At 35.6% G+C, this 21,226-nt stretch overlaps 1 protein-coding gene across 1 annotated transcript; it reads right to left on the reverse strand.

Annotated features, from left to right (window-relative positions):
* Positions 1–861: 861 nt before the first annotated feature.
* On the reverse strand, positions 862–16,527 carry LOC131435943 (cyclin-dependent kinase inhibitor 1C). Its single transcript, XM_058604251.1, has 3 exons — positions 15,807–16,527; positions 15,035–15,495; positions 862–2,694 (listed from the first exon to the last, which is right to left on the reverse strand). The coding sequence occupies exons 1-3, from the start codon at positions 15,971–15,973 to the stop codon at positions 2,564–2,566; spliced, it is 759 nt and encodes a 252-aa protein (XP_058460234.1). The 5' UTR covers positions 15,974–16,527; the 3' UTR covers positions 862–2,563.
* Positions 16,528–21,226: the final 4,699 nt, after the last annotated feature.

Here is a 21,226-nt window from a genome sequence, read left to right on the forward strand (position 1 = left end):
ATGTCTACTTATGCTCGTATATGCTCCATTGAGAGGAACTTTCCTTCGACTGACAAAACATCCTTCCCAATAAAGACAAAACAACTCACTAAATGCGTCTACATGTTTAGAATGAAAAATAGTAAACACCAAATACAAGAATAAAATCAAAAGGTAAGTAAAATTAACAGTTTGAAATTTAAAGCGATAAAGACAGACTGAGTAATCCGTGACGATAGATGTTTGATAATTAGACATGAGGAAAAAAATATCTCTAACAACGATGTGACAATATTCAATTATTTTTCTTTGGTATCTAGAGAAATAATAAAAAATGAATAGTCAATAATTTTTTGAAGATATTATGTCAAATCCATAGATTTTGAGTGGTCTATCCGTAGATCCGTAGAAAAGACAGAAAAAAGATGCTATATGCTATAGTTGTTGATACTACCTAGTGTCCTATATATCCATGCGGTATGGTCGTTAAAGGAGGCAGATATCCGAATACTCGGCGAGTTTGACAATAAAGAAGATAATGGAGGAGGAGCTGTACCAAGCACACAAACATGCCGGCATTGGAAGGCTCGTGAAATACAGTAGACTACAGTGGTCTCCTGTAGCACGAATGCCGGAAGGAAGAATGATCTACGTTGTGCTCATCAGAGAACCTGAGATTGCTGGGTGTCCTGGAAATCTACAATTCGTTCGGTAAAGAGACGGATTGTGCACCATTGAATTAAGTAAAAAATAAACGCACTCGAGGTGGCGGCATCAGGTTCGATTTGGAAAAGAGGTCTGTCCTGAAAAAAATCCAGAGTCCCAGATTTAAATGGTGTTGTTTATATCGGATGTGAGTGTCCGGTTAAAAAAATAAAAGCATTGGCTTGAAAAAATGTTTTATTGTTTCAATCAATTTTATTTATCATATTCAATTACCGAGTTGTTCATCAAATTTGTATAAATCAATCCAAAACAATTTTATTTTCTTATAACTAAACGAGTATGGATTTTGAGATATGAGTGATTCGGAGTAAATTTAAATGTGAAATTTTCGGAGCTGGAATAGTGCTTATTTGTATGGATTCTGCTGTATTTTTTACCTTTTTCTGTCCATTGAGGCCCACAGTTTTTCCCATCGTCCATAGGAAACTCATCAACAATACAAATTTGTTCAGGGCTCTTATATAGTCAATACGCAAGAGTTTGAAAAATAGTAAGATTCGCAATCATTGTCTGAATAAATAAAGCATTTGAAATACAAATGAATGGTTTTGTGCATATATTAGTTCTATAGTTAGTACGGTTCACGCAAACGATGCGTGCTAATGAATGATGACAGTTTAATTTTAGATTCGATCCGTTCGAGGAAAAAACTCGAAGGTCGATATCCACAGCTTGGCTTTTTACTTTGAAGGGCTTTATTAACTCTAATTCGCTAACGACTCTATGTGGAGCAAAATTTATCTCCACTTTCTGGTATGTTGGCACAATGGCAGGTCCGCTTGCATTTTTCTAATATTGCATGGAACCTCGTTAACTATTCTAATTTGTACAATAGAAGCGGTTAAAGCTTGATAAATACCTCCCTCCACAGTAAGCACTCTCACCACTCGAGCGGTCTGGAGTATTGCACTCAAAAATAGTATTGCAGTTGTGTCCGCGAGTAAAATATTGCAACAAAGATTATTTTGAGATCGTTCCCGCTCCAGTGGTGAAATTGATGCTTTGATCGGGAAGCATTTGTCGGTGCTTTCATCTAGTTGGATAAGGGTAAGAGAGATAGATAGCTTATAGTTTGAAATAGACTGTTCGAAGCTGAAACCCATCGATTCAACGCAGATAGTATTTTTGAGTCCAACAATGCAGCATTATCATTTTGATAATGGTGGAATATTGAACTCGTTTACCGTCCTTTGAGTCACAGCTTCCAACATGTTAAAACAAAATAGGAGATCGATCTGTTGATTTACTCATCTCCGTTGAGCATACCTCGTATTTGACATTTCAGAAATGTGCTCCTCGGAGAGACAGTAAACATCGCACAAGAAAACCCTACACGTTTACTTACAGGTAATGATTTGTTTTACAACAGCTTACAAAAATATATTTACAATTGCTCTCCGAAATCGAAAATTTTATCGACTGGATTCGCATAACCATATTTGAAAGGGAGTCACAAATTATTTTGGTCACTGCAATGATCCTGCAATAGTCACTTACAACCCTTTCAAAGACAAGCAATGCTTTCAGTTCCTTCTTCTTCACGTTTCGAACGCAAACTATTCTGTGCTAAAATTTTTAATTGGTTTACGATCTAACTTCTACGCACTACACCTAAATTATCAGTTTAGTGTAAGATGGCATTGTTCATCGTACGCTTAGAGCTACAGATTGCTCTAATATTTCTATTTTTGTAGGAAATACTAAAAATCTTCCATTTACTTCTCTAGTAGAAAAATATGCTCCAACATTTTTCTACTGCCTGAATTTGTATAAAATTTGGAATAAAATTAAATTTCTGTTGTGCTGCCCTCACGTTTTCCTCTTTTACGCCACCGCCACGGAAGCTAAGGTTAGTATTTTACTGCGAGGCCGGGCTCGACTGCGACTCAGGTGTGTTATTTACAGCAGGTGACACCATAAGACGGACCTTCTTGGCTAGCGAATCTTTTGCGGAACCGGTAGAGGGGCGCTTGCGTTCCTTGAGAAAATCTGTAAGTGAAAAAAAAAAGAAATACATTATAGATCATTTACGTTTGATAAATGCTAGAATAAGAATTTTTAATGCACATATGCCAGCTTCCCCAATCAGTACACTCAAGTACACTGCCCCAAATATATGGAATATTTCTCGAGATACACTGCATGAAAAAATAAGATGTAAATACGGTTTAGAATTGCAATCTGATACTAACTCGGAAGAGAACACATTGTTATAGAAAAATTCCTTTTTATATAAATGTGTGTGGAATGTAAACGCAGAACTAAACAAAATAATCTTAATGTTAATTTCAGAATTTTACCAACATTTCCGAATTTAGTATTACAATTTCTTGATTTGAAAAAATAATCCATTTGTATTCACGGTATTACGGTTCCAGTGATATAAATACACAATATCAGGTTATTTAATCTATAAATAAACCGTAACTTGTAATTCGCCTCAACGAGAGCTATGAATTGAAGTAAAAGTAATAAGTAAGTTATTTCTTATACTTGCTGTATTGCACTTATCACACTATTCATTTACATTTTTTTCAGTTCTAAACAAACTTTCTATTTGTCGAATTTTGGAATGGTTCGTCTGTTAAGTGAAATTCACTGACTTTTTCGAAAATATATATCGAAATTTCAAATTTTGACTAGAAGTTTAAACTATTCGCAAAACAATTCACATCAAGGCGCAGATCGCTTAGTATATGCATTTTTAATTCATAGACAATTTATAAAAATGACAATTTTCTTTTAAATTTTAACTTTCCCTGAAAAAAAAAAGTTAATGTGCAGTTAATTTAAATGCAGTATCATTAACGCAATGAAACTTGTAATATGTAATCAGAAGGGATCTGCCAAAGATCGCCCTCACAGGTTTCGTGAAGATAAGCGTTTCAGCACTATTCATAACATTCATGAGCAAAGTTGAATACTACTTTATTACTCTTGAAAGTGAAGTCGATAGGTCATTATTTATAGGTGATATTTACTATCGTCAGAAAAAAAACATACTATGATATAAAAACGTCCACACCTCTATGTGGGCATCATGCTCAATTATTTTTAACATTTCACTTCTGGATGCACGCTTAACGCAAACTGTTAAACATGACTGAACTAATAGCCTTTTTCGCCACGAGATGATGTTACTGTGATGTCTTTTTCGATTTGTATTGGATTTGTTAAAGTGATCCATATTGATATATAATATATTTGCATGAAATCAAGAAAAAGCTGATGATCTTATTAGTTTGTTGATTATAAGCTCTCACCTCAGATTTTGAAATGGTGCTCTTTTGAAATACGACGTTATTTATTAAAGTTATCTCAAATTATGTAAAGTATTGTTGCAGTAATGGTATGGCACTTCAAAAAAAATTCCCGTGCAAAATATGAGCTGAGTCGGACTTGGGTGAGTGTAGTTCGAGTCTGTGGGTCACAGTTTGAGAATTTTCGATCCTGACCGTGTATCCAAACGTCTCTTAGGTCATCTCGAATAATGATTTCCATTTATATGTGATAGTTTATTTCAAACTCCAGTCTCTTCTCAATTCAAAAATGTCACAGAGTTTATATTTTTCAAAATTTGTTTTTGTCGAAACAACTTTGAAATAACACCAGATTACTAAAAAATCGATGAAATTAAATTAAATTTCCCTAGTCGATTGTTGATTTGCTAAGTAAGACTAAGACTTCAGTAATTACAAATAACATAGCAGACTATAGTAGCACATGCATGTAACACGAATGTTTGAAGAGAGACCGAATTGTTAGGTCCGGAAAGGAATTTTGGAGTTCGATATTGCATTATTGCAATGAAGTTAATTTACTATGACATCTTCTGCATTTATTAGTTCAACACACTTTCACAGTAGTAGTACGATGCTAAATCCGCCCAAATGTGTGATTTTTATTGTGCTTCTCCAAAAACGACACATGGTTTTGAAGGTATTTAAATTTGAACATTTTATCGATGACGATGACTGGAGGAGACGAACATTGCAGATAGCATGCCAAATGAGATGCAACTCTGATACTCTTGAGACGGTTGGATTACAGATTTGCAGAATTTTGTACAAAGCACGGATTTGACAGATCTGGATTTTCCATGTGAGCATACAAATTGTTTTTCATGCGTCTCAATTTGACTAACTTTGATTTTAACACCCTAGGAGGAATTATTATAAAGCGCCCCTGTTGGCCAAAACGCCCCCTTCCTTTTTTCAAGACCTTTCTAAACAAAAGTTTTATCACTAACACTATCTTTTCGTAGGATATTTCTGTGAAACAAGTTTGTCAATTCTGTATAAAATGTGCAAAACGACGAATGTAACAATGAGAGATTCACTTTGTTTGCTTCCTCTCTCGATTATTGCGAAATATTCCTGCTTTTTTCGGTAATTTCTTCAGGGCAGATTAAAAGATAATAGCTTTAGTTATTATTATCGGTAAATGATTGGAGAGAAGGATTGCTAATAGTACCGTAATAATCGAAAGAGAAAGTAAACAAAGAGAATCTCTCGTTGTTAAATTCGTCGTTTTGAACATTCTATACAGAATTGTCGTTTGCTGGAAAATATGAAAAAAACTGAAAATATCACTAGGCAGCTTTTCGATGTAAGGTTTTCTAAATAAGCATTTTATCCGTATAAAACGTCTAATGATCGGTTGCTGCTTGGAAACTAAATTTTTGGCAGTGCTATCTCTATTTACGGTAAAAACATGCAGAGAAACAAACCCATTTCTTTGATGTATGAATTTTCTAAAAACAGTCACTCTACGGACATTACGCCCCACTCTCGATTCACCAGTATGCTTCGATTTGAAATATTGTTTTATACATTTATAACTATTATTAAAACAAAATGTAGCGTTGGGAGGATCGAAAATGTTGCTTCCAGATTGCTATTAGTTGATTACGCTTTTTTTCTATATCCTTTTTCTGTTTTTCTTCTATATCGACGTTTCAAGGAGCATATTGCATCATTATTGTGGGGTAGATCACTGATTTGTTGTGAGGCATATTATACGGCTAGGGCATTATGTCTACGGCAAGCGAAAAACGTGAGAATGCGGTCTTTTTGGACAATGTGTTTGTATCAATCAATTCTCCTCACTTCTACCGGAATCATTGAGAACTATGTTCCTTAGGCGTAGTGGGATGAAATACCTACATTCTCAAAGAAAATATAATATTACATTTAGAAATATCTCAATGTTTTCTTAAGGGAGACATATTATAACACTTCACCCTAATGTCAAGACTTTACTTTGTTTTATTCTAGATAACATGCATACCATTCAAGGTTATAGCCCTTGCTTGAAAACAGGCATTCGAGTTTATCTTGTAAACAAATTGTATTCATTCGCTAATATTTACCAAAATATACAGAGTGTACGATGTTAACTGAGGAGTCGAAAGACAGTTATGTTGAAATTTCAGTAAAGTCTCCGGTGCAAAAAGTTTTTTTTTGCAAATAGCATTAACATTACGTCTGTTTAGCGGATCACGTCGAAGGTGGCGTGAAAATAAGAATTTTCCATGATTTTTTGTGTGAGTTGATTTTATTTCATTAAATTCTTGCCGGAAGTTCTTTCATAGTAACAATTTAAAAATCAATTTTAATTTTTTTTCTTTTTCGAACCACATAGTTTTCGATTGTTGAAATGATCAATTATTTAATTTTAAATTAGATAGTATTGAAGGCTTCAGTAAATGCTGGGGCCATCTTGTATTTAAACGAACAAAGGTAAAAAACTCACCAAATCATCAACTTAATAGCGAATTTTTCTGCAAGGAACATACTTGAGCTTACTTGGAATACCTTTTTTGCATGCATCAAGTCAAAATTTTGAAAGTAAATAGTTCTCTTTTTGGGTAACACTTGAAAAAATAATAGTAAAATTGTTAACAACCAAGACTTCAGATATACAGATGAAAATTGAAAAAAATGCTCTTGGGATGCCTTTTAGGGGTTTCTGATGGGAGTCCTGGACTGAAAAGGACATGCAAATGGTATAAACAAAACAAACTTTTTTTGTCGACCGCTTCTAGACAGTGGGGTTTGCGATAGCGTCAGCATCAAAGGTTTTTAAAGGATTTCATAAAACAGAAATGATTAATTGCATATCGAAAAACTGCAGAACATTTCGGAAGATTTTAACACCATTATTTAAGTATCCAAAACCTGCAGACGGCTCAAAAAATAGTGAAACCATCAGAGACATAATGTTTTCCTAAGTTCGAAAATATTGTTTTTTCTCGCATAGCAGAACATTTATCTGTTCCAAGCCTCTAACGTTATCGATAAACGTATTTCGTCGAAAGGTTCCTGAATTTACACCTTCTAGAAGATATATTTTCCCGGGAAAACCACTTATTTTTGAGTGTTTAGATTTTCCTCCGATAAAAGTTTCTTCTAGCACACGTACTTCCTATTAGAAACTGGTGATTCACCTGATGACCTAATTGACGAAGCACACTCATATATGGGACTGATACTGATATCAAGTGTCGCATTATTTATGCTAAGCAAGACATTCATGCTCTCCAGGTCCAGCGCTCGCGTACAAACATGTCCGATCAAGGCGAAACCAGTTCGGAATGGCTAAATCATTAACTTTGGACCAGCTGGATCCACAAAGCAGGCAGCGAGTTTTTTCTTTCTTTCTCTTGAAAGCAGAACGCTCAAACACAAAACGGTAGACACTTTCCACTTGTGCATGTGGAGCCTTCTGGTAATCGAAAAGGGAAAGAAGGCCACGTGCAGCTGAAAAGTGACACATCTGCTACCCCATACTTTCTGTATCGGATGGTTATTTGATCGAATAGGGTAGCTACTGATTGATAAAATCAATATTTTCATGAGGTAAACATCGGATTAGGAAGCAACTTTACTACCGTAATTTGAACAAACAACGTGTGCTGTTTGTTTGTTTCCCGCCGAAATCTACAAATCTATATTCTTTAGGTAGATCGAATATTAAATATCACCGTGGTAACAAAAGAAAAAACTAGCAAAAACAAGCCACCCGTCGCAGGTAAAACGACCTTGTTTTGACCGGACCGGACGAAATGCGCGCGCTTGTTCACCGGAATAGAAAACAAAGGCTCTGTAAACCACAACCGAATGATAGATATATGAAATTATATAAGTCATCACCATCGCAGCAACTGTGATAAAAAAAATTTCAACTCACTCAACTTTTCAATGGAATCCTCGATAGAATCAGAACAACCGCACATAAAAAACAGAAAGCCATGATCATCGCCTACCTTTAGTAGGAACAAACAGATGGCCTTCAATCCACTGTCCGTTGAATATATAATAACCTATGATTATAAAATTCCTCAATAAAACAGCTCGTGCCATAAATTCCTGCTAAACTCTGTATCGATAGAGCATGATTGATAAACTGTACATTTGCGGTTTGTTTTGCTTGCTTGCTGATAATCAATGATGATTTGAAGTCTTGCAGCTTGCATTGCACCATTGCCGATCGCAGCCTACTACCATTTCACCATGAGGACTAGCCAGCTGTTCGCGAATGACCCGTGCTCTTGTTTCGCCACATGACGGAAAGCACTTTCCATCTCTCATGCATAATGGATGAGACCGTTTTTCAGCTGACAGCGTGACAACGGAACCACCCGATCTTTCTGCTACGGCCATTGGGATATGAACTACCGAAAATAGAATCCCTCTGAAAAAGGGTGCATATTTTCGTTGCATCTGCAATCGGGGGCAGTATGGCACATGCTCGGAACCAAGATAATAATAGAAAAAGAAACAAGCTGAACGGTATACTGACTGAGGTGGCAAAATCCATAAATTAATACATTTCCTGTAACATATGTTGCACCCACTTTATCTCGGTTTGTTCATCTATCTATCGCCAGTCGTCGTCGGTTTGCGCATTTTTCGCCTGCTGTTCCAAATCCTGTTGTAAGTGACCATCGGTTTACAACGGAACAGCACAATAAACTAATAATGGTCGGTTTTACGTCGACACGAAATATGCAACCGAAGAAGGTCGAGAGAGCCATGGGAGGAGCGGCAGTTTGTCATAAATTAACACCGCCTGCTTGTTGATGGTTGCTACCTTTCTCTGTGCCTGAATTCCTCTTTAGCTCTGCACTTATGACTTGAGGATCGAAAGATAAGCAAGAATGATTGGCAAAGAAAGCAACGAGGAAAATCCTTTTCTAATGACTCACCTATTTCGAGTCAAGAGGATAGACTGCAGAATTGAAAAATGCATTTAAAATTTGTAAACAATCCGTATCGAATGAATCACTGCCGCTACACTGAAAATGTTGGTCGGCATTTTTGTCCAATCTATTATAAACATTCGGACCAATGGTGAAAGATTTATCAAACGCCAGCGGTAATTTAACAATGCAATTTCCTTTGTTTGATCTACTACAAACTTTTATAATCTCAAGCAGGGATTAGTTATGTATCAGTGAACTTGAAAAGGGTCTACAAGACTGTGGTCAGATAGTCTCTAGCTTGAGCTTCAGAATCGTAAACAAAGCGATGGAAATGAGGAGTTTGTGGTTGGCTGACGCGATAACCAGCACTAATCAATTCTGTACACCGTTCGTTGAGTTTGAAGTTTGAGAGATTGTGAAATGGACATGGGACAGATCCCAGCAGTTCGGTTTGGTTGTTTAGAACATTTTCTTCTGCTTATTTATATAAAATCATTCGGAATTATTGCATAAACATTAACGAAAATTGCTATTTACCATAATAATTTCAGTCTACTTCAACTCAACTAGTCAGTTTGTTACACTGAATTGCTGAAACAACTTAGAACACCGTCGCATTTCGTGCCAAATCGAACAAATATTGGCCATTGCTTCATAGATTTTAATCAAGCTTCCTGGACGTGTTCTGCCCATACTTGCATATCAGTCCCATATGGAAAATCGGCATGTCGAGAAAAATACGATCAAAATTTTATTTCCGAATTTTTTGATTTATTGTGCCACCTAATGCTAGATCATGGTATTATTACATGAAATATCGGTAAAATACCTTTGCAACCAATTAAAATATTGAAATTTGCACTGAATGGGACAGACATGCGTGTACTTTGCATATGGGACAGACATGAGTTGATATTTTTTTCGCATTTTACTGAAGAAAACTTTTATTGCAAGTTCTGAGAGTATATTGGGGATAGATTTCATTTCTAAAGCTAACTCAAGTTGGCGAAAATCGATATGGGACTGATATGCAGTGTAGACTTGGTCACAAAAGATCCCCTTTCATACTTTTTCTTTGTTTTTTTAAAGGACCAAACTTTTTACGAATTTTATTCAAATGAACAACAGTGAAGCTCATGATCTTCTAGAAGCTCATGATCTTCTAGAAAACCAATGGAATTCTTTTTTTGTCCTTTTATAACAGAAATCCGTGTAAAAAAAAACGCATAACTTCGGAAATGTGCGTAAAAAATAAGCGTGGCTTCGGAAATCTTCGTGAATCCGGAAATTTGCATGAACGTAACTTTGGAAATTCGCATAAAAACATTTTGTTTTGGAAATCCGCTTAAAGCCCGCATAAACTTTGAAAATCCTTGTATCTTTGAAAATCCGTGTATCTACGAAATTCTGTGTAAAAAATCGCGTAACTTCGGAAATTCACGTGAAAAACAACACGTAATTTAGGAAATCCGCCCATCTTTGGAAATCCGTGTAAAAATCGCGTAACTTCGGAGATCCGCGTGAAACACATATTTTTGTTTCAGTAAATTTTCCTCCTAACAATGCCCAAAAAGACACATATGAAAAGTTTCTGCATGTTGCTGATGAAATCATGACTAAGCTTCAATCGGAAGTTAAAGTTCATATATATGTGGAGACTTTAATCAGCGCAATATCGACTTTATTCGAGACGCTGGAAATGATAGCATTTTACTTCCTCTCGTTGGGGAGAATGAAACACTTCATTACGACAAAATATCCGGTTTAAGTCTTAATGAAATTAATTATGCAAAAAAACATTAAAACTGTTATTTAGATTTTTTATTTACTAATATTCACGATGATTTCTGTGTAATAGAATCACCAACTCGATTGTGGAAAAATGAAGCTTTTTATACAGCAATCGAATTCTCAATATTTATACATCAAATTAATAGACCCGACGACTACGAGTATGAGGAGATTATCGATTATCACTCAGCAAATTATGATAGTATTAGTCGTAAACTACGAGAAATAGATTTGCAAGAACTCCTTAGAAACGAAGGAAAATCGAAATTTCCGTCGATACTTTCTACACACTGCTGTACGACATAATAAACGAAGATGTCCCATTAAGGAAAATTAGGCGACAAAATAATTCAAAGTATTGTGTTTGGTGTAACGAGCATATTAGAAACCTAAGAAATTGAAAACAAAAAGCTCATAAAAAAGTATAAGTATAAAAGAGACAATAATAGTGACAATTTATCGAATTACATACACATCTGTGACCAACTAAGTTTAGCAATTGATACTGCATTCAAAGAGAATAACTCAAGAACTGAACAGGAAATAAAGTCTTGCCCAAAGAAATTCTTTAGTTATGTTAGAAACAAATTGAAATCAGATAACTTTCCGTCAATAATGTATCTACAGGAAAACATTGGTAATAACGCACAAGAAATTTGTAATCTTTTCGCTAAATTTTTTCAACAAATCTACACGAAGTTTTTCAGAAAATGACCGCGATCGTGAATATTTTAATTTCTTTCCAGAGTTTACTGAAGATATTAATGTAAATCAAATCGAAGTGTTAGACATAATAGATGCCCTAAACAAATTGGATGTCTCTGAAAATGCCGGACCTGATGGGATTCCACCCATATTTATGAAAAAAAAATAACATTAGATCTTGCAACCCCTTTGTGCTGGCTTTTCAATAATTCGCTTCAGTCTGGAGTTTTTCCAGATACGTGGAAAAACTCTTTCCTTATACCAATTATCAAAAATGGGAAAAAGCAGACATATGCAACTATCGGGGAATTGCTATTCTTTCTTGCGTTCCGAAGCTCTTTGAAGCGATCGTTAATGACAAACTGTTTAGTCAAAAAAAAAAATAGAATTACTCACATGCAACATGGATTTTTCAAAGGACGTTCCACTACTACTAATTCACTTGAATTTGTCCACTATACCCTGACCGCTATGGACAAGGGAAATTACATTGAAGCTCTTTATACAGATTTCAGCAAAGCATTCGATCGTGTTGACATACCCATGCTTATGTTCAAATTACAGAAATTGGGAATCTTACCAGGTCTTCTTAAATTGTTGGAATCTTATCCAAAAAATCGTCAACAAATTGTAAAATTTAAGGATAAAAAGTCGAGCCCCATTCACGTCATTTTCGGGGTCCCCCAGGGATCTCATTTAGGTCCTCTTTTATTTATCTTGTTTGTTAACGACATTTCTTTTGTTTAAAAAAAATAAAAATTCTAATATACGCAGACGATATAAAACTATTTTTAGAAATAGAGAAAAGTGAGGATGCCAAGGTTTATCAAGAAGAAATTCTTTCTTTTTATACATGGTGTAACAAAAGTCTTCTTCGACTAAATGTGGAAAAATGCAGTAGAATAACATTCAGTAAAAAACGAAATACACCCGACTTGATACTTACTCTTGAAAGTCAAACAGTTCTAAAATGCAAAAGAATTAGGGACTTAGGAATAATACTAGATTTTAAAATGACTTTTGTTGACCACTATAATACAATCATAACCAGAGCCAATAACATGCTAGGATTCATAAAACGATTTTGTTACTGTTTTCGCGGTCCGTATACAATTAAAACATTATACAATGCCTATGTTCGGCCAGTACTAGAATACTGTAGCTTAGTTTGGTCACCTTACTTAATCACATGGGAAGATCGAATTGAATCAGTTCAAAAACAATTTTTGTTATTTGCGCTTCGTAAATTAGGTTGGACAAGACTTCCTCTTAGGTCCTATAAAGCCCGCTGTATGCTTATCAGTATTCAAACATTAAAAGAAGGAAGAGAATTTTCAATGGTCTCATTTGTAAATGAAATTGTCTCCAATCGCATCGATTGCAGTCAACTCCTGTCCAAACTAAATTTTTACATACCATCTCGGGCCTTTAAGAAATTGAAATATTTTTATTACAAACCACCAGCGAACAAACTATGCAAAAATTGGGCCAATAAATCAATTGTATACAACAAGCTGTATACAACAAGCATTCAGAAGCTGTCGACTTCACAATGTTAAGAAACAAACTAAAACAATATTTTAGTTCTATTCGGTACGCTAATTATTATTATTTAACTCATACTAAATTTAGTGATCTATTTAGTTTATTAATTTAAGACGATTATTGTAATTATCTTTTTCTTTTGATTGACGACAAATAAATAAAATATATGAATGTTCAGACCTACAAATTGGAAGTGTTTCTAGTCTCAGTATTTCCAGCGCTCCTTAAACCAAAAATAGAGAGCCGGCATAGCCTAAGTAAGTTTGTTTGACCACCAAATAATAAATTCTGTAAACTGGAGGGTTATACCGGTGGAATTATCTTTTCTTCATATTGTCACTTATAAAAAAACACACTGTCGATATCGCCTGAGTCGAATCGGCAAGGAATATGAAAAATTGAAATCTGTCGTAATTGGATATATACTAATTAGAAAAGAAAGAAGGAATGAAAAATGAAATGAAATAGAATCATTTGCGATTTGCAAACATGTACGATTTTGATTCAAATAGAATTGCTATTACCACATAGCAGTGCATCTTGAATTTGTTAACTAAAACCCTAAAATGTATATTTAGTTGTAAGCTCAGGTTTAAGTGCAATAATCTGAAAAGTTACACAAATACACATAGCAAAATCTCGATTGTATAGAAAAATCATTTTAATTTACTTCAACCAAGATAGCGTAGCATCAAACCAGAACACGGTTGATTTAAACGGCAACTTGATAGTTTCAAACAAATTTTATTGTCATCATACTAACAAAAAAAATCGTTTTGTCATTACCCAGGATGTATCATTTCTTATCATTATTCCCAGAATAAACTAATTTTTTCCGCCTGCAGAGGAAGTTTCACGCTTGTCTAACAGTTGAAGTTAAACTGCTAGATTTCAATGGCAGTTCAATTGAATCCTCCAATGCACTGATGAGCCTACGACAAAACACGGACGAAAAGTGAAAGAAGATTAACACTGTTTGTTATATATTTTCCAATCCTGTTGGTTTCATGAGATTTCGAAACCGAAAAAAATAACAAAAACAGAATCTATCTTGAGAAATACCATTCCGTAGTTCAATTTACCGTCGAATAAAGAACCATCTATGCATCAGAGTCCGCCACGAACCAAGAGTTTCACATCTGCTACTTAAAAACCAGGATCACAAAAGGGCAGAAGTCAACAACAGCAAAATCAGTAGCGCCCAGCTGAAATCCGCCAGTAATAATAGCTGCTGCTGAGTAGCGTCTATCAATAAACCAATAAAAGCAGAACCCAACCCAGCGGTTTTCAACAAACCTCTATTTCAATTAATTTAACAATTCAACAAAGGCCACATATAATTGCACGGAAAACCAATAATTACAATTATTTGCCAGTGCGTAAAACTCAGTCCGATTGTTCCGAATTTCGAAAACACAAGGGTTCGATAGTAGTAACTTTCCCCAACGAGGCAACGTCTCGAATCCCGAACAAGGGAACCTTTTATCCAATCATCAATGAATCCACGTTCACCGCAACTAGGCAAAACAAAGAAAGGCTCGCGATCCGGAAAACCATCGACGAAAAATATATAACAAAAACAGATATTCATTCGCTCATTGTCTACCTCTGGATCTACATTTCAACGGAAAGGTATTAATTTCAGTGCACAACCGTTCGACACTGGATCGCATGGTAGGGCAGAGGGTGGAATATGGAAATTTGTTCTTTCTACTGTACTTTATGGGTTGTGTTGTGCAGTGCATGTGGGGGAAACCAACAGTCGAACAGATGATCTTTGCTCATTCGTTTCTATCGTTCCAACAACAAAAAACCGTTGATGAGTTTGTGTCCGTGACCAACTTAGCTATACTTTCCCTTGCGATCTATGATAGATTAGAGGGTGAGACTATGCCGGCGTCTTACAATTTTAATTTACGTTGTTCGTTTTGTTTCCTCCCTCGCATTAAGTTTTGAAAAACCGATATTTCACGCATCAAGGCGAACGAGTACCGTCTTTAAACATTTTTCTGGCTAGTTATAAATGTTACGTTTCATAATTTTTTATTGTTATAGTTCAAAAAGGATAGCAAATGCACTCACCTGTCATTCGTTTTTGCCGTTGTGCCATGGTTGAGCGTGACGAACTGCTGCTGGTTCTGGTGTTGATGGTGGTAGTGATTGTCGCAGTGGAGGTGGCATTGAATGTCGTTATCATGTCACTACGCAACACCAGCGGGTACGTTCGAATCGTCTCACAACCGTCGGTTTCCGAATCTGAGCCAGTGGGACTATCGGAAGAGGTTACCGTGCTAAATGTAAGAATATTTTCCCTTTCGGCTCGCTGATCCAGTAGATTTTCGGAGGTTGTCGGTGTCGTGTTTGGCACAACATGAGCCGCTCGTATTAGTGTTGTTCCGGTGAAACAGGCCGGTGCTGAAGTGTCCTCTACGCGCTCCCACTGGAACCGGTCGTGTTTGGCAAGGGGTTGGCCGGTGCGAAAATTGAAACCCCATTTTTGGCAAGATAGTTCATTTTGAACCTCGAGCTCGCGCTTGAAAATTCTGAAAAATCAGAAAAAAAAATTGATTATACACTGATAAAATCTCGATGGTCAAACAAAAAAATTGTTTTTTCATTTAAAAGATAGGCCTATTTGCGTACAAGCTTTACGTGGCCGATTTAGCTGAGTTTTTAGATATTTTTTTTTTGTATTGAATCTCGTTGTCACCCTTTTTCTAGGGGGGAGAGGAGCTTCTATTTTCCTCCTGCGAGGATTGAGGAACAGTTAAAAAAATCTTATTGTGCATTAGTAAACTATTGTTTAGATGAGACAATTTCCAATATCAACTACCGGAATTATCGAAAGACTTACTTGTTTGTTTCCTCCTTATCCACGGGGCCAAAAAGATCTCGCTTTACACGAACAACCGAAGGACTTCTCGTCGTGAAAGCGGGTCTTCTGCCAAAATATTCTGATGTGCGATAACGCGATATTATACCCGAACCACCAGCCATTGGTATAATAACTTCGGCACTCATTTTTTTTTTGTTCTTCACTAAGTTATATGCAATATCCTTCCTTGCTTGTTCTTGGGACAAATAAAAATATTTTGATGCCACACAGCCTCGTTTTCTTATTCTGCTGACGAACACAACCCACAGTATATTTATGTTTGCTGTTTGAGGTTAGTTTCACGGGCTTGGTTTCGAACAGATTTTCACTAGAAAAACTATTTTTTCTTCCGAAATGTTTATCAACTCAACTGAATACATACACTTTGTTTATTTGTGTAATAATTTCACCAAGTTTTGTCACTGCTTTGGGCAATAAGTGAAGTGAAAAAAAATATTTCAAAGCATGACGTCACAGATATAACCTTTGTTTTTACGCAACTAAAAGCACAGCTTTTTTTGATTTTCGATTTATTTTTACTTCTCACAAACTGTTAAAACCGTTTTCCAGTGAGTAGAATGCAACTTTTATCCAAGCGTTCAATAAGAACTGCGAATTCAAACAGAATTTCAATCCTATTGATGCAGTCACCGAACAACGCACTCACTCAAACGACGCTTACAACAAGACTAGTAAAGAAAAAAGATTGGAATCTCACAGCAAAACCGAACAACGGACCGTTTGTCGAGAGCAGTAGAAACTACACTTACACATCGAACGTATTGCAATCATGGCGGCCAGTAAGTATCAAATGAAAACAGGCAACATAAAATAGGGGTCCATGAAATTACAACTATTTGCTTGTTTGCTTCCTTAACAATATACACCGTGGTTCGTTCGCTCACCCCTCGTTACATTTTAGCGAACAGAATTTGTGTGCATTAGTATTAGTACAAGAGCATATATTTTTATTCAACATATACACCTTGATTACACATAATATGTTTTTTGTCCAATCAGTGAGACAACATTGCAAGATAAACGAGAACGAAGGTTCCGGTAGAGGAAGGTAGGTAACAGCGTTGTGCTTGAAATTATGGGGTCGTATTCAATTACCTTTTCTCAACATATTGATCCATCAATGTGTGCATTTCGAATTCGAATGCTCAAGGATTTCGGGATTTTTAAATTAATTCAACACAAGAAAAGACGTGTGGGATTTAAACTTATGCATCTAAGATTCATTTGCGTGTGAGTAGTATTATAATCTTATTATTATTAATATCATTTATTTTACCCCGGCTTTGACCTTTTGGTCGTTCACCGGGGGAATAAATTATAATCTTATTTCCAAATGATTTATTCGAATATTGGAGATTATTTCGTAAGACATAAAGTTCTGTCAGAATGAATCAGAATTTTAAATTTAGCTATCAAATTACTCTTACCAAAACTGTAACCAAGTAATCCATTCATCATAAATGTGAGATATAAAATTTTATTGTTAAATCTCGGCACATTACGAGAACGCGGGTTATTGGCACAATGAAATGCAAAGGCGCTGCTTATTTAGAGATGATGCTTTCAACAAGAGCTGACAAATCGGTAGGAAAATTATTAATTACTTCACCTTTTCAATGATTTCTTATAAAAACGGGTAAATTCATTTGAAAAATCATGGTAGACGTTGAAGAAAAAGTTTTTACTCGGAAGTGATAATGTTGATCTTAATTTATTGTGCGAAATCTAGCGTTTATTTAGAATGAAGCATTATACTTAGTTCAATACAATTTTTCAAACGCCCGGAAATAACAAATAAAGTATCCAAAATAAGTGGTACTCGAACGCTAAACATTCTAGTACTCAAAAAACCAACACTACACTGGTTTCTGTTTAAAAACTGTTGGTCCGAATAAACCTAACCTTACCCAATTGCACACATTCCTGAAAATTTGCCATGTTTAAATGTAGTTCAATCTAGTAGAAGTAGTAGCAATCACTTTGAAATCGTTTTTCTTCTACTCCGAGTTTACTTTTATTGCTGATATATATTTTTACTACTGAATAGACGAAAAATCGTTGCCAATCCCTGCTGCCGATATGAGAATTTTCGAAAGAACCCTCCTTTTCTTGGTTTCATTTTTCATTGGCAGATGTCGCTACCGAGTATCAACCTTGTACCTGTACAGCATGTACCCTTCCCGGTCATACTCTGATAAAATATATCAGCTGTTTTGCAAAGAAGGGTGTATCTTACTAAAGTGAACAAATCGAGTTTCTCTTTCCAACGATGAAATGTTTTCATTCATTTTTAATTCATGATGAGTTCTCTATACAAATTTTGAATATCATTGTTTTAGTAATCATTAAAAAAAAGGCAATTATAATTCTCGTATAAGGCAAGATTTTGTTTTAATAATCCTTAAAATAATACTTTAAAACGAATAACACCGCTGCGTGGTGTTTTGTCCGTAGAGTGAAGGTTGTTAAAAAACTAATATATTAAAAAAATGGTTTTGTTTTTTTTTTGTTGTAGAAGATAACAACTTCCAAGCTTCCATGGCAGAAATTTCCTTCGAAATCATTATGTAATGATAAAACTTTTGTGTATAAAAGTCTTGGAAGGAGGGAAGGAGATGCGTTTTTCAGACGTCAACGTAAACTTAATGCTCTGTATGTCCGCCATTTTCAAATTTTTCTTATTTAAAACAAATCTTTCATTTTTCTGTTCCTGTCCAGGTAACATTCGCCCCTGGCACAACGTTTTGGAGGTGGCAGAACAATTTTTGGCAGGGCCTTCACGAATAAAAATTTGTTTGCAATTCCATTCCATAGTTATATTTTAATAACATTTCAATTTACAATTGGGCGCCTTCTATCAGATTTCATTTGTTGACTTCGTATATTTTCACAGCTCACTCCTAAATCACAACAAAATAAAAGTCATGATCGCTCTATGGTTCAATAAAGCTTTCATAATTTAGTAGTGGTGGTAATGGTCAACATCGAAGGCACTGTATAAACCCAGCTAAATACAGATTGGGATAACCGCGTGGTATTGTTTGCGTTTCTTCATTGCGTTGTATAAATTCAAATATGAAATTTGTAAACTCTTTCGCGTTTCACGTCGATACTAATACTTCTTTTAAACCTCTTTAGTTTGTTTAGTTTGAAAGAGAGAATTAAAAACCTGCCGACAATAGAATTGTCCTTTCTCTGTATTCTGTTTCTTCAAGTTTGGGGTTTCCTATAAGCAATCCATTGCCATAGTCTCGAATTTGGTTAATTTACTTTTTTAGATAAACTTGATTCTATTTTGTTCTGTTCATCCACAAGGTCCTTTCATTAGACATTTGCTTTCACGTTTACGATGCGTAGTCGTTTGAGTCATACTGCTGTTGTTGATTCTTTTTTTCGTCTTTTGGCCGTCCACTGCCCGTACGGCTCTTTCGTGTGATAAGATAATTTGTTCGAGACAAAACAAGTTCATGCATGAAAGATCGCGCTAACGTTAAGATTCCTCTTATTGGCTGCTTTCATAGCGAAGGTTCCGTGAAATATGCATCATTTTGAAACGTAAAATTTTAACCATCAATAAATTTAAAAACATTTCATGCGAATCTTACTATGCAGTGATTGTTAATTTATGACACTCCCACATAGCAACTATTTAACATGACGATTATCTGCGAAACGAAATGGATCCTTTCTGGTTATTCAGCCGTCAAACAGACCCCACAGGGGCAACAAGATAGATGAAGCCCCTCAAAAGTCTGAAGATGAGACACAAACATGTGTTTCAGTTAGGACGTCGAACTTGGGTTCTATGATTGCCAGCTGATTAATGAACTCACAAACTTGAGAAGCCTACTATGTTCTTATGCTTTATGGCATAGGGAGTAACAAAATGTACATAGAAGCACTTAAACGTCTTATTATTTTGTGTTCCAAAAAGGAAAATTGATATCTGATTTCTGATCCAGAGGGACATCGGGTTCCAACAGGATGGCATACAACCATCTGTGATGCGACGCAGCCGTGCAAGGATGAACCGTCCCTTCGAGCAAATTTATTAAATGATAAATTATACTGCCACACATCAACTCTCTTGATGCGTTTGTTTTTGCAAAAAGTGTTGACATATTCGGGTAATATCGATGGAAAGGGATATATAGGGAAAAAGGACGTGGACAACCTTTCTCAATGAGATAAATGATGAGAAGGGAAGTCAAGGCTTTCAAGATGTTACAAAAATGTAGTCAATTAGCTTCGTTTAGTATAAGATCATTTTTCATGCGGACTTGATAAATAATTATGTGCTTCATATTTAAGTGGAGTTATTGAGAAACGATCATTGAAGGGATTGATTTTTGTTCGGTGGCAGATTTTTTCAGACGGGAAACGTTTCTTGACAATGTCAACGAAAATAGAGAGAAAGTACCGAACGGGTAGCCCATATTTATATAGGGTTACTTGCCGGGCCTAGAGAAATTCTGCCGGGTCACACGTATATTTTAAAAACATTTGTTTGACAAGTGACAATTCAAAAAATATTATGTAATTCAAGCACAATTCGAATTTAACGTTACTAACTAAACAATTTTATTCGAATCAAAGTAGCGTAAGTATTGAATTTTGCTTCACAATGATAGGAAGAGCCGAAATCGAAAGATCAAATGTTTTTAGGGGGGCTGCAAACCAATCGTTGGAACCTTTTTTTTGCTCGCCCAAGGCATCTTTCCGGAAATGGAGTTCAGCTTTTTTTGCTCACTAAACCAACGATATAGTAGCGACAAATCTTATTGTGCCCCGGGCGCCTCGTTATGCCACTGATCAATAGGGTCCAAACTCTCGATGGTAAATGGACAGGTGGCGATTTTTTTCTATGTGTGATTGCGATTGTCATCTTTTTCGAAAAACAAGAAGATTTGGGGAAGAAAAGTGTGAATATCCAACGTTTCAAGATAATCCGTCGAATCACGTCCAGTTGCTATAGCCGAGAACAAAGTTTTATTTAATACCAAGACGAAATACTTGATAACTTGGAGAAATTCAACTACCTGCCCGAAAATACCACATATTAGTTCTGAAATAGAATTTTTTCCTATGTTTTCTCGCGTTGATCACGGCGCAATACTTAATTTCGTTAGTGAGTGTTAATTCTACATCGTGGTCTGAACTGTCGGAACTCGGATTCCGGCCAGAGATGCCAGGGTCACAGATTAATCAGTGTTTCACAGATTATTAAGGAGCAAGACTCTTTGTAAGCGTATGAGTAATGTCACCAATGTGTGCGTAGAAACAAATTCCGACGCTTCTCTTCCTGATTTTAATCAATAAATCTTCCATATGGTTGAAAAACAAATCAATCAGTTCATTCTGCAATTCAAGAAAAGTGA

Source organism: Malaya genurostris, chromosome 3, assembly GCF_030247185.1.
Source record: "Malaya genurostris strain Urasoe2022 chromosome 3, Malgen_1.1, whole genome shotgun sequence".
Taxonomy (NCBI): Eukaryota; Metazoa; Arthropoda; class Insecta; order Diptera; family Culicidae; genus Malaya; species Malaya genurostris.

Coding starts and splice junctions, on each gene's coding strand:
- LOC131435943 (XM_058604251.1), bottom strand. CDS start 15,973: ATGAGTGCCGAAGTTATTATACCAATGGCTGGTGGTTCGGGTATAATA. Junction 15,496..15,806: donor GATAAGGAGGAAACAAACAA/GTAAGTCTTTCG, acceptor CTGATTTTTCAG/AATTTTCAAGCGCGAGCTCG. Junction 2,695..15,034: donor ACGGCAAAAACGAATGACAG/GTGAGTGCATTT, acceptor TTTCACTTACAG/ATTTTCTCAAGGAACGCAAG.